We start from the raw sequence: 14,818 nt of genomic DNA, 5'->3' as shown, positions 1-14,818 counted from the left end.
ACCCGTGGTAGCAATGGGGATTCATGGGCGCTCAAGACCGGTAACCAACCCGTGAGAGGACAGGAATCACATTGTGGGGGCCATTTATTGGTAGGGTTGCATATGGTTAGACTTGGGCTCACGGGCGCTTAAGACCGGTAACCAACCCGTGAGAGGACGTGAGAGCTTCCCGTTTACCATATGTGGATGATCAATAGGGTTGATGAGTCCGTAGTCGGGGACTATGAGGACTCTAGTGTGAAGGATACCGGAAAGGATCGTCGGGACGAGGAATGGACGTATCTGGATCTGACTTGATGTAACTAAGTAGAAGACTTGCATTTGGCTAGGTTTTACCCTGACATGTGCCGGTACTTAGACCAATGGTGATGTGAGAGAGTGGTGACTTAACCCCCAGCCATGGAATGTCCCGAGGGATGCCGGACCCATTACCAACTGATGATGAGTGATTGAGACCTTCCTAAAGAAGTACGGTGCTATGACTTAAAGCATGTCTGCCAATAGAGACCAGCATACATAGAGTTAGATTCATTCATTCATTGCTTGTCTCATATCATATTGCATTTATGTTTGTTCTGAAATCCAGCCATTTATGTTATTATGGATTTAACTGCCTTACTGAGTTTCTTTGAAACTCATTCCTTTATTGTACAATGTTTGTTAGACTATTCTGTGTGCCGAGTATTATGACGGTCCCTACGAAGAAGCGCAAGGCGAAGAGGCATATCTCCAGGAAGGTGATTGCGGTTACCACAATTACACTGAAGATCCCGCGAGTGGTTATGCTCCGTACGATGCTTAGTCCGACCATTGAGTGGAAGCGTCCTTGTGCCATTTATGAGATTTACACTTATAAGGATGTTGTCTATAAAGTGGAGAACAATTTAGTTACCCATTGTACTTGCTACTGGGATTAGATTTTGTCTAGTTTATTCTCTTTTAGAGCTACTTTTCCGCTGGTTGTAGAGTGGGATTTTTTTTTGCCTCACTTTACTTATCTGTTTTGACACTCTGATTATATCTAGTATTCTGATTTATTTATGATTCATTCTTTCCTTATTGGATCTATGGTTTATCTTCCGCACTTTTATTATGATTGTTCATGATTATGTTATTGTTTATGTGGGAGGTTGATTACTCAATACCTGATCTTTGGGCTGTTGATCACACTCTCGGGTATGCCAGATAGGGTACCGGCTGGAAGGATGTGACAATACCAATAAAATGAATGATCAACATGCGGAGATGAGGTGGAAATTCCCTCTACAACATTGGCGGAAGGTAGATCGAATAAAATTAAGGGTTACAATCGGCTCCCAAAATGACCAAGGAACAAACTAAACTATAGTCTCGACAAATCAAATAAAAAGGGTAAAAAGGGGATGAGGTGATATCCCATCCCTAACACATAATTACAAAACTGAACTGCTCCAGATAAGCCTCAAACTCGGACTACTAGTCTTTATCAACTTGTACACCATGACCAGTGGGGTACGGGTCATCAACTTGGTCTTCAGAGTGTTGATTGTCAAAGTCGACAGTAGTAGTACCTGCAATAGAGTCTAACAAAGATGTTGCAAAAAGGAGTGAGTTCAAAAGAACTCAGCAAGGCAGTTATTCCATAAAACATAAGCCATATGATACAAACCACAACATGATGCAATATGTTATGAAACACATGCAAGTATGATTCTAACTCTATGAATGCTAGTCTCTAAGGTAGACATGCTTTAAGTCAGAGCACCATACTTCTTTGGGTCGTCAATCACTCCCCCTCAACCCATTCCGTATCTTGAGTCTACTGTGGTAGTTGGATAAAGTCCTCTCAAACCATGGTAAGGGATTCGGTCACCACTCTCTCACATCACCATTTGGTATAAGTATTGACGCATGTCAGGGTAAAGCCTGGCCCAATGCAAGTCATCTACTCCGTCATATCAACTCAGATCCAAATACGTCCATTCCTCGCCTTGGGCAATCCTTTCCGGTATCCTTCACACTAGAGTCAGCGTAATCCTGGATTACGAACTCATCAACCCTATTGGTCATCCATAAATAGTAAATGGGAAGCTCTCACGTCCTCTCACGGATTGGTTACCGGTCTTGAGCGCCCGTGAGCCCAAGTCTAGCTATTTGCAACCCTACCAATAAATGGCCCCTTTCGGGTATCCGTAGCATGGTTTATGTCCTCTCACGGGTTGGTTACTGGTCTTGAACGCCCATCAAATCATACCCTACCACAGGTCGTTCGGTCTCAATGCCCTTCCGATTCGGGTTTGATACGACAGGGACATCCTAGCCAAACAACTAGACAATCCTATGTATGTCATCCAATAACCCGGGAAAGTGTCGATAGGCATCTTCAGAGAACATCCCATACTATTCCCTCTGATGCCCAAGGACAGAAGCGTCAATAGGACACTCCCCAATCCCAAGTTATACCTAAGCAATCACATACTCAAGTCCATCATATCGCATACATTTGATACATCATCATGATAGAAGTTAAATCATAACATCGAAGTGATCCATCATACATACAAGTAGCAAGAGTAATAAATCATTATAACAAGAGTATATGAAATCACAATACTATTGTTCTAAAACATGTATAGCAGTCCTATGATATTCAAAAGTAATTAAGAGGCTATGTTAACTAAGTTATGAGCATCGAGACATAAGCACATAGCCTATGTATTTATGGCGATAACCATCCTTACCTTAAGTTGAGTTGATGACGATCCAAGAGTCACAAAGGAATGATCCAATAATAGTGTTAAGACCCTAAACAAACATAAATAAGAGATTAGAGAAGAAATCAGGAAGATCGGAGGTCGAACAGGTCAAAACGGAGCAAGGTTGCTGTCAGCAGCATGTTTGGTCGATGCTCCTTGGTTGATGGCATTGACCAAAGAGGATTGACCAAAAGTGGTTTCGGACAGCAAGTTGGATTTTGGTGATTTGGTCTGAAATCGGTCTTCCGGGGCTCGGATCGATCCGAAACTTGGAGGGATGATTAATAACAATGTAAGAACACTTCCTAGAAAGTATTATCACAATCCAATGGCCCAAATGAAAACCCCCAAATTGAGGTCCTATGTTCTAAAGACAAGAATCCTAGCATTCATGAGAAATCGATGTAATTGAAAGGGAAGCTAGAGAATAAGTTGGGGAATGGGTTAGGAACAAGATTACAATCAATTGCAAGCCAAAAGTTAGGCTAATCATACTCCACATTTCAGTCTACTATAAGAAATCAAGTTGTTAAGCAAAGAATCATGGTAATGCATATGCAAGGATCAAGATGCAAGTGAGGCATAACAAGAATGAAGGAAAAACAAGTATAAATGGGAAGAGACATTCATGGCAAGGTGTTTGCAAGGTTGCAACACCTTGGCCATGGTCTCATCAGTAAAGAGAAGAAGGGAAGTGAGTAGAATAGAGAGCAAGAGAGAGACTCATACCTTAGAAGATGATAATGGGGTCAAGAGACAATGATTGCAATGATTGGGGGCAAGAATCCTTCACAAGTACCAAGAGAATGCCTTGGGAAGCTTCACTCTCATTCTCAGTGGTCTAAATGAGTGTAATAGGGCTCAAAACACGAGGCTAGAATATATAGATGAGAGAATATTCCAACAGCATTTTTTACTCGAATCTGGGAAACTTTGGTCGATGCTCTTCGGTTGATGGCATCGACCAAAGAGGATCAACCAAAACAGGTTTCAGCAAAAAATCCAGAAATACTTTAGCAACTTCGGACAGGGATTCGGAGGGCTATACGGGGTCAAATTGAGTGGGGTTTTCTCCTACAAGTCCATCAAGAAGTCTAGTTTTGGGAAATATCTTTGGATTGTACATGGGAGTTCATTTGGTACTTCAACTAATTCAACCCTCTTCGATACGCAGATTTTCACTAAACACCGACAATGTACCCAAGTAAGGGGTATCATCGTCAATGTCCATGGGTTTTGTGTCAAACACCATGTCTTCCATAAAGAGGGCCCACAAGGACTTCTTCCTTCACTTCGGGACATTGGGTCTACTCTAAGGAAAAAGGTCGGATATGACTTCCTAAGGCTTCCAAAGATAAAAACACTGAAATCAAGGTCTAACATTAAACAACCCTTTCTTTAACCCAAAACAAATAGGGTGTCCTGGTTAGGTTTGGGCTGGATTTCACAGATCATGTTACATACCATGATTAGCCCTACCGTAGAGTGGGAACGTCCGAGTTTGATTGATGAAGTCTATATCTATGAAGACATTCTTTATAAAGTAGAAGACTCTTAATTTAGTTTGATTATCATTTCTTTACTTTCCTTTGAGAACAATTGTATTTTCTCTTTGACTTATGAGCTACATTCCGCTGTAACTGTGGAGTGAGATTCCGCCTCACTCTACTCCTTTTTGATTATATACACATTTGGTATTATTTTCCACACTCTGATTTCATTATCATTTCTTTCCTTATTTGGATCTCTTGTTTATATTATTTCACAATGATTATATTCTGTTCATGATTATGTTATTGCATATGTGGGAGGATGATTTCCTCGATACTTGTTCTTTGGGGCTGTGGATCACACACTCGGGTATGCCAGATAGGGTACCGGCTGGGTGGATGTGACAATGCAAGTGAATGCATTGCTGGAAAGTGTATCACTTAATGCTTCATCCAAAAGTGAAAGCAAGATAGAAAAGAAACTTGAGGAAGTCGAAGTAGTGAGAGACTTCATGGATGTTTTTCCAGAAGATTTGTGGGGTTTACCACCTGAAAGAGAACTTGAGTTCACCATAGAATTGATTCCAAGAGCCACTCCTATGTCAAAAGCATAGTATAGAATGACAACCACTGAACTGAAAAAACTACGAAACCAACTGAACGAGCTTTTAGAAAAAGGATTTATCCAACCTAGCATTTCACTTTGGGGAGTTCCAGTTTTGTTTGTAAAGAAGAAAGATGGTAGCATGTGTCTATGCATTGATTACCGAGAGCTAAATAAGTTGACCTCAAGAATAAGTACCCGCTGTCCATAACAGATGATCACTTTGATCAGCTAAAATAAGCAATGGTGTTCTTGAAGATAGACCTTAGGTCTGGATATCATCAACTTAGGTGAAGCCTAGTGATATCTTCAAGACAACTTTTAGAACTCTGTATGGTCACTATGAGTTCAATGTTATGCCTTTTAGTTTGACAAATGCTCTTGCGGTATTTATGGATCTGATGAACCAAGTATTTCATGATGTCTTGGATAAATTTGTGATCGTATTTATAGACAATATCTTGATCTACTCGAAGAATGAAGAGGAACATGTTGAACATCTTAATTTCACCTTGCAAAGATTGAGAGAGAAGAAACTTTTTGGCAAGTTTAGCAAGTGTGACTTATGGTTATCTGAGGTAGTTTTCCTCAGCCATGTGGTTTTAGCAGAAGGAATTCGTGTTGATCCTAATAAGGTCAAGGCAATTGAAGAATGGGATAGACCAAGGACTGTGACCGATATTAGAAGTTTTATGGGAATGGCAAGTTACTATCGAAGGTTTATTGAGAACTTTTCTAGATTAGTTGTTCCAATGACTAAGCTTACTAGAAAAGGGGAGAAATTCGTCTGGACTAAGCGTGTGAGAAGAACTTCCAAGAATTGAAGGATAGACTAACACGTGCCCCAGTGTTAACTATACCAGATGACTCTGATGGTTTGACAGTTCATATAGGCGCATCAAAGATTGGCTTGCGTTGCATGCTGATGCAACATGGAAAAGTAGTGGCGTATGCCTCTAGGCAACTGAAGGACTATGAGAGAAACTACCCTACTCACGATCTGGAGTTAGCAGTAGTAATCTTTGCTCTACAGATTTGGCGCCATTATTTGTTCGAAGAAAGAATTGCCATCTACACTGATCATAAAAGTTTGAAGTACTTCTTCACCTAGAAGGAGTTGAACATGCTGCAACATAGGTGGTTGGAATTGGTTAATGATTATGATTTTGATATTCAATGATAGCACCTCTGTCACAACCCCATTTTTCACAGGCTCATAACTAAAGAACCATTCCCTACGAGGTATCATATGGAAATATGCTCCAGTATCAATTATGCAATCACTCTGAGATGAGCTACCTACCATGTACAAATCTCCTATGCTACTGTCATTGTCCTTCTTTGTAGTAGAAGATGATACCTCATCTCTCTTTTTTGGGCCTAACTTTTACTTTTGCAATCCTTCCTTAGATGTCCAACCTTTTTGCACTTCCAACACTTTACTCCAAATTTGTCTTGGGATTTTAGATCTTCCCCTAGATTTACTTCTATCACCGAAATTTAGATTTCTCACTGCTTCTCCCTCTAACCACTAGAGCCTCATTCATGGTTCTTTCAGAACCCATCTTTCTCATCTCCTTGGACAACATGGCTGCAACTACAGTCTCAAAAGATAGTTTGCACCAGAACCAATCGAAATAATTACATGCTCCCATGAGTTAGGCAGTGACAAAGTAAAGTACAAGCTTTATCTTTCTCATCCTGAATAACATCTATAGATGCAAGTTGACCACATATAGTATTAAATTCATTTAAATGCTCAGAAGATGAATCACCTTCACTCATCTCCATATTGTGTAGCTTCTTTCACAGAAAAAGCCTATTCACGAGTGACTTGCTTTGATAAAGGCTTCCCAGCTTCGTCTAGAGATCCTTTGTTGTCTTCTCAGAAGTCACGTTCACCAAAACATTATTAGCAAGGCCCATCTAGATTAGACTACGAACCTTCCGATGGTTCTTTATCCATTCCTTCATGTCAACAGATATAGCCGCCTCAAATGATCCATCTTCAGTAGTTTTTGCTAGCACAGATGGTTTATTGTCTTCAACCACGTACCACAAATCTCTATTTACAAGCAAAGCCTCTTTAACTTCCATAATTCAAAACCCTTTCCTCTGAACTTCTCCACCTTGATTTGTGATTGACCAATCAACATTTTTCACAGACAAATTTGCGGATTATTCTTCACCAAGAAAACCCTATTTCAAATTCTAATATGCAAAAGAAAAGTAACCTGATCGCAGAACCTGGTGCTCTAATACCAAATGTTAGGATTAGAGCGATCAATCACACACAATCAAACATAAAACAAGGAAGAAAGAGATACAAAATTTACTCGTGTCTGTCGGCAACACAATGTGAAGCATGAGTCATACCCAACACACACTGTGAACTAGGGATACATCTTCAAGTAACCCACAATTCTCCCAACCTCCTAGCCTTGTAGGACTAGAATGTTCCCAAGTACAATGCAAATAATATAAATCCCAAGTGCAAAATGTAAGAATTAAAACTTCTCCCTGTAGCGCAGAATTAACAAATGTAGAGTAATCATGAAAATTTTTGTCATTTAGGCTAACAGCAAGTTCTTGACAACATGACTAGCCCAGTACAACTAAATTGATTGATGAAAAGTTTTACTTTCTTCAAAACCAAAGAATTATAACAAAAAATCTCTAGCCAAGCAAAGAGGAGTGGAAATATGGCATTTGAGAGCTTACCTTAATTTTCCAACCAAAATTCCTTTGTCTTTCTTCCTATATCTAAGAGCCTTTGTCGACATTCTTGAAGGGTGTAGTCGCCAATAGTTACTGGGCACTCACACTAAGAATTGACAAAGATTGTATTCCCATTACCAAGTGTGTTTGAAAAATCCAGATAGAGTTGGTTGTGTCCAAACTAATTTGGATCGAAACCTTAAGGTTGTCTGGCCAGTAGAGTCGGCATCGGCTGCTGGGGGCCTAAGGGCTAGCGCCAATTGCTCAATGGAGGAGGGTTGGCTATGGTATGGCTTCGGAGACACTTGTTTCGATCTCAAACAAAAATAGCATAGCTCCTGCTTGCTTGGTATCAAACCAAGGACTAGTTTTTGGCGTTCTCATAACGCTAAAGATCAGCACAAAATAGCATTTGGTTGGGTTGTTGTTCTTTCATTTTCAAAAAACAAATCTGTCCAATTTACATGTCTAAGAAAGCTTTTTGCAAAACAACTTTGACTTGTTTCATTGTTCTCAAAAACAAAAAGCAAGTCAAAATTCCTTCAAAGAGGGACATTCAACCCAAACTTCATTCAAACACAACTTCGAACTCCTTCCCGCTTTTATACGAATTCTTTTTTTAATAAAAAGTATTCATCATCTCAAGTGTTATCAACACAAATTTTACCAAATTGTCTAAATTGTGCTCAGACCACCGTTTTTCATAAAAACACTAGAAAACCATTCTCGCAAAGAACATCTTATCAGAAAAGACCATTACCAGATGCACATTAAGGCTCAATTTGTTTGCAAAGGTGGGGTGAGAAAAAAGGGTGGAAAAAATAAACATGTGGGCCCTATATGTAATGGGGTGGGGGAGAAGAAAGGAAATGAAGGGATTTTGTGGAAAAATATTAAATGTGAGTCTTGTTTTGTTGTTTTCCACTTTTTTTTTCACAGAATCTCTCTTATTTTGTAGGGCTTTGAAAGGGCATGGGGTGGAAAAGTTAGCATACCACCTCAATTTTTTTACCTTAGTGAACCAGACAAAGTACACTTTGGGATTTCATAGAAAAGTTTGTTTTTTCAAAATTTTTCTCACCCCACTTTTATTCTAGCAAACAAAGCCTAAAAATCTAATAGAAAAAGAGGAGGAAAATAAAAAAAAAATTTATAAAAGAAAGTAAATTACTATTTTAATGTCACTTATAACTACTAGAGTCACATGTGTTTTAAGAACCACCACCATAAAATAAAATAAAAAATAAAAAAAAAGAAGAAGATAGAACATAATTTTTCTAGAAAAATTGAAAACATGTCTCAACTTGTTTTTGGCTTTTGAATTTTTTAAATCTTTTTTTTTTTTCAAAAAATAGGCTGTATTAATTGTACCTTGTTATAAAATGAAGAAATATATTCAAGACAATAAAGAAAATTAAGACAAGATGAGTTCAACTCTTCTATTGAGTTATTTATTATATATTTATAATGGAACTAGCATTTTCTCTGGATATGGAAATATCGAGTCTACAAAGAAATATAATATATGATTCTCACACACAATAAGATGATCTTGATATAGAATGATGATGGACTGCTAAGATCTTTGATTAATATGGGAATGCGGATTGCCAATATCGCACCATGAGATGGTTGAGATCTTCATTTAGAAGTTACATCTTTTAGTATGATCTCTTTGGAGGTGATGGATATCCATAATCAATATTATTTATAACACTCCCCCTTGGATGTTCATTAATAGATAATGTACCTCTTAAAACCTTATTAAGAAGAAAAAAACCCCTATGGGAAAAAACCCTAGTGAATGAAAAAGAGTATACATATTTAAATAACACATATTGGTAGCTCCTTCATTAAAACCTTACTAGGAAAACCTAGTGGGACAAAACCTGTAAAGGGAAAAAGAATGCAACACGTATATTACTCCCCCTGATAATAACATTATTGAGTATCTTTGAGTATGCACATCATAATCTCATATACCAATTTCTCAAAATTTGAAGTAAGCAATGCTTCAGTAAATAAATCTGTCAAATTATCATTTGAACGAATTCAATGAACATCGATTCATCATTTTGTTGAAGATCATGAGTGAAGAATCTCCCCCTCATCTTGGAAAAACTAATTCATCAAAATTATAATCAACAAGTCTAGTTTTAAATAAATCTCCAATCAATCATTGACAATATATTGAATTATATAAAGAGATTCATATCAACATGTATTCTCGACTTTATTTGGGGACTCATCTTTGTACTCTGTGGTGAAGTAATTGGAACATAAACCGCACGTCCAAAAAATTCTAAGAGTAGAAATATTTGGCTTCTGACCTTAAGGCTACGTTTGTTTGTTGGAATAAAGGTGGGGTGGGAAAATTCTTGAAAAAAGCAAACTTTTCTTACTTTCTTTTAAATTCCAAAAGTGTAAATTGTTTGGTTGCTTAGGGTGGGAAGTGAGAGACAAGTTTCCTTGAATCAATGAAACTTGTCTGGTGATGTAGCAACCCAACTTTCTCACCCCAAGCCTTTTTAAAACCCCACAAATTTGACGGGATTTTCTAGAAAAGTTTGGAAAAGTTAAAAGTGGGACCCACCACTATCACTTTTTTACAGAACCCTTTTATTTCCTTTTCTTCTCCTTCGCCCCACTACAAATGGGGCCCACATTTTTTTTCCCACATTTTTTTCTCCCCAATTTATGGCAACTTATTGGCTTGATACATGCAAGTAATGTTGCATATAAAATAACATATCCCATGTTGACATGAGATTTTCTTCTCATAATGATTTAGCTATTAATTCGAGACATTTAATAAATCGTTTTGCTAAATCATTTTGGATATAAAAATGAGCAATAGATTATTCAACTATAACTTCAATTATTATACAGGAATCATAAAGCCTGAGATATAAATTCACCAGCATTATCAAGACAAATTCTCTTTATCTTATAATCTATAAATTGTGCCCTTAATCTAATTATTTGAGTAAGCAATCTCGCAAATATCAAATTACGAGTTCATAATAACATACATGTGACCATTTTATAAATGCACATACTAAAATTATATATTATCTGAATGATCCACATTATAGGTGAATGGACTTATATATTTCACCTTATATACATTCAAAAACTATAAGGGATCCAATCTAATTTTAGCTGATGATGATCTATTAATAAATTTTCTTTAAGAACAAGCAGTATAAGAAAATTTATTGAATTGAAAAAACCTATTGGTTATTCAATGAATAATCATATGAATTTTTAATAATTTTTCACATCATATTTGATCCGGGATGGTCCAACCGATCATGCCAAATAATAAAGTTATCGGAATCAATATTCTTTTGATTTACCAAAGCATGTGTTTTAACTATACGAATATTCATGTAATACAAACTGAGAGACAAGATCTAACTCTTTTGTAGTAATGTATAGATATTCACTTTTACCATTATTTATAGTCTCCATATGATAACTATTTTGATAAATATCTTTGAAACTTAATAAGTTTCTTTGAGACTTACTACAAAATAATGCTCTATTTATAGCCAATTTGGTCTCCAGATAATAATAGATTAGTTCTTCCGGAGCTCTTAATCAATGTTGCATTACCAATTATTGTACGAACATTGGCTTACGCATTATTGAATAAGAGAAATATTTTTACTCTCTCAGTATAATATTCGTCGTAGCACATTAGGAAATATTCACATTATTCATCAAAATGAAGGAAAAAAAAAACACACACACACACACATAAAAAAATGTGGAAAGTCAATATAAAATAAATAGAAAAAAAAATCAAATTTTAGACAAATTAACATATGAGATGGGATTTAAGGGGAAAAGAATTACAAACTAATATAATATCAATTTTATTTTTATTTGAACTCTATTAACATAACCAAATCTTCAATTATTATCTTTAAATGAGTCTATTGCATCGATATGTATAGTATCTGTGAGGCTATCAAAATCATCATATAAACAAAATTTGCTTCTGATGCGTCCAAAATCTACTTAGCCCTTAGATCTCCTTAGAATGACCTGCAAAATGAAAGCGTCAGATGTGGCTCGACCACTGGGGTCGGGAGTTCACCTCCGAAGGCTAAGTTAGTCGATGAACTTAACCACACTCTGCTAGAAGCGTAGAGCTAAGGAATGAATAACTGGAAAACGATTTAGATCATAAGCATCTGAGTGTTTATGTCCAAATGTGTGTATATCTCCTCCCTTACCTTGTAGGTAAGTGATGTTTATATAGAGTGTACCTTCGAATCTTCTTCGTTGGATGTATTTGAGCCTTCTTCGGATAGTCGTTGGATTCTAATAGTTAGATCCGTTGAGCGATAGACTTCTACTAGTTTGAACTAGTAGAGGACTCCTGAGATAACCTCACGGTTATCTGATGATTATCCCTTCAACAGCGATAAGTGACAGCCGCCAAGTTGTGTTTGCCATCATCAACCTAATCCATAAGTTGGATTAGGGCGTGCTTGTTGTTGATTTAGTTTTCTTCCTCAGCAAGCTACCTCCTGGACCCGACTCGCTATGAAGCGAGTCAATTCCTTTCGTCCCGACTTGAGTCGAAGGTCAAACCAAGTATGAACCAGGTTCGATCATATTTTCTCCACATCACGAGCCCCCCAGACCAAGCGTTCGGTCGATCCCGAGGGCTTGGTTTTTAACTGGGTTCCTCGTCAAGCAATAGTCTTTGCATATCCCACTAAATGTCATATCACATTTAATGCGGTGGTCACTTTTTCCTCGAGCGTTGTGAGGGCGATGCCACACGTCCTTTTGTAGTCGAACAATCGTGGCTCACATAACCCAAGCGACAGTTTCCGAACGCCTGTTTTGGATTCGTGAGTTCAAACTTTCAAACCGTCTTTAAATCTCGATCGTCGATGCTGAATCAATCTCGATCACTCACATCCTCGAACACTCGTGCGGGTGCTTAAAAGCGGTTCGTTGTCTTCGTAGGTTTCATTCTTCTTGTCTTGGAATTTTGAAACCTCGTCGTCTCCTTCGCGCCTTCTCGTTCTCAAGCTTTTTGCCTTATTGAATCAGTAAGTTTACTGATCCCTTTGCAAAGTTAACTTCCTGTCTCCAGGTTTTTCATTTTCTTTTTGTACCGTACTGAGACTTTAGTAATGGAGGACAATAGGGTTTCTTCTGAAGCTTCCTTGTGCCCGATGCTAGTAATAGTGATAATTGTAACGAGGCCTTTGTTTCCCTTCCCTTTGAGCAGTCGGATAGTGATAATAAAACCCTAACTGCTCTCTGGCGTGACTTCGTAGAAGTTAACCAGAAGAGATTAGAAGGAAAAGCTGAAACTTCTTCCGTTCCTCCTGAGTCTGGACCATCCATGACTCCTAGGGTGACCGCAGAGTCTTCTGGGCAGTAAAAACAAACTTCCAAAACTAGTGGTAGACCTGATTCTGTTGCCTCCTCGTATAAGGAGGAAACTCTTCTTTTGGCCATTCAGGGTTTTGATTATCCTTCCTCTTACCAACTTAGGGCTCCAAACCCTGATGAGAGGGTTGATTCGACCCTTCCAGGCGAATTTTCCCTATATATAGATGCACTGGAAAGCGGGGTTCGCTTTCCTTTCTTTAATCCTTTATTTGCAGCCATCCTGAATCACTGGGATATTTGCCCTGGAATGCTCCTTCCCAATAGCTGGCGTCTCATCGTCGGCTTCTTGGGTTTATGTTTTGAACTTGGCATTACGCCTTCTCTTGCTCTTTTTGTGCATTTTCATCTTCTTTCTATCTCCCATCCTCCCGGTTGGGGTGTGCTTTCCAAGCGCAACAAAACTAAGCTTAACTGGAGGGGCAACATTCTTGCTAAAGGAATTTGCCCTTCCAATCACAAAGGATGGCGCAAGCGATATTTTTTCTGTCGAGCGCCTCAATCAGATCTCAACTTCTTGACTGTCTGGAAACAGTATACTTCATACTTTGAGGGTAACTGGGTCCTTCTCCTATCCAAAGAAGACAAAACGGTTGTCAGGAAGATCAAATCAATTCCATGGTATCAAGAGATACATGGATATGAGATGGAATACAACTCCATCCTCCAGTACTGGGGACTAGCTCATCGTGAGCTTCTTAACCATCATCCTTCAATTTCTAAGAATGATATGTCTTTTTGCAATCCTGATTTTTGTCCTTCTTTGCAGTGCCACTAAGAATGAACCCCGAAAATCTTCGGGCAAAGGTTGCTAGGGACATTGTGACAGCTAAGCAACGGTCGCCTCGAGCCTTGACTACTGAACAAGTGGTTTCAATTCCCTCTCCCGACCCTTCCTACAAGGGTATTAGGAACTTGAAGCCCGTGGTTGATGCTTCGGGAAAAGGGAAAAAACCAATGGTGGAAGAGTCTGGTATCTCCTCCACCACTCGAACTAAAAGGAAGCACGATTCGGTTGATGCCTCCTCCCAGAAAAAATCCAAAAAGAATGAAGATTGTGATGAGATCTTCATCCCTCAGTCGACACTGAAGCAGACTGATAGGGCAACACAAGACCTTGAGAAAGCTGCAGAATGGAGTTCTCTTGGTCTTCTGCCTGCTGATCGTTAGGCCTTTGAAGCCCTGGACGATGATGCCCTTGTTAGTCACTCCACAAGGTACCGTCCCTCCTGATCTTTCATTAATTGCTTTTCATAATTTCTTATGAGTTCTTCTGATGATCTCCTCGTCCCCAGGAATGCTGTGTTGAGCTTTTACCAACACATGGAGGCATTGAGCCGATTTGGTCGCAATGGCTCCTTGCTGCAAACCTGTGAAGAGAATTTGGCGAAGGCCAATTCTGAAATAGACCGGCTGAAGGCAACAGCCGAAGAGCTGCAGGTGAAGCACGATGAGGAGATGAATTCCTTGAAAAAGGCCCTCGATTCTTCAAAGGCCTGCGCTGTTGCTGCCGAGCGCAAGGCTAGGAAACAGAAGAAAGCTGCCACGCTATTCGGTGACAGTCTTGAGTTTAAGGCCATAGAGAATGAACGTATACTGAAGATGGCCATTCTTAGCAAACCCGAACACATCAAACCAGAGCTTCGAAGGGATTGTGTTCGGAAGTATTTGAACAGCGTTCCTTTTTCTAAACTGCTGGGCGCCTTCAACCTTCAAGCTTACCGCGTGGGGCAGAATGATGTTTGGGAAAAGATCCTCGAATCTGATCCTTCCTTTGACAATACTCCATTTCGTGAGGTGTGTCACAAAGAAGTCTTTGGGAAGCTTAAGTTGGCCTTCCCATACTGGGC

At 38.8% G+C, this 14,818-nt stretch overlaps 1 protein-coding gene across 1 annotated transcript in view; it reads left to right on the top strand.

Annotated features, from left to right (window-relative positions):
- Window positions 1-14,138, top strand: part of LOC149011321 (uncharacterized) — a 43,198-nt gene extending 29,060 nt beyond the window's left edge. The window contains 3 exon segments of the mRNA XM_089162622.1: window positions 5,283-5,547; window positions 5,714-5,769; window positions 13,738-14,138. Of these exon segments, the coding sequence (XP_089018748.1) occupies window positions 5,283-5,547; window positions 5,714-5,769; window positions 13,738-14,138 (722 nt within the window).
- Window positions 14,139-14,818: the final 680 nt, after the last annotated feature.

Source organism: Hakea prostrata, chromosome 7 (assembly GCF_041222555.1).
Source record: "Hakea prostrata isolate BN-2017 chromosome 7, UWA_Hpros_2, whole genome shotgun sequence".
Taxonomy (NCBI): Eukaryota; Viridiplantae; Streptophyta; class Magnoliopsida; order Proteales; family Proteaceae; genus Hakea; species Hakea prostrata.
The sequence above is the reverse complement of the archived record's forward strand: the minus strand, read 5'-3'. Positions and strand labels throughout refer to the sequence as shown.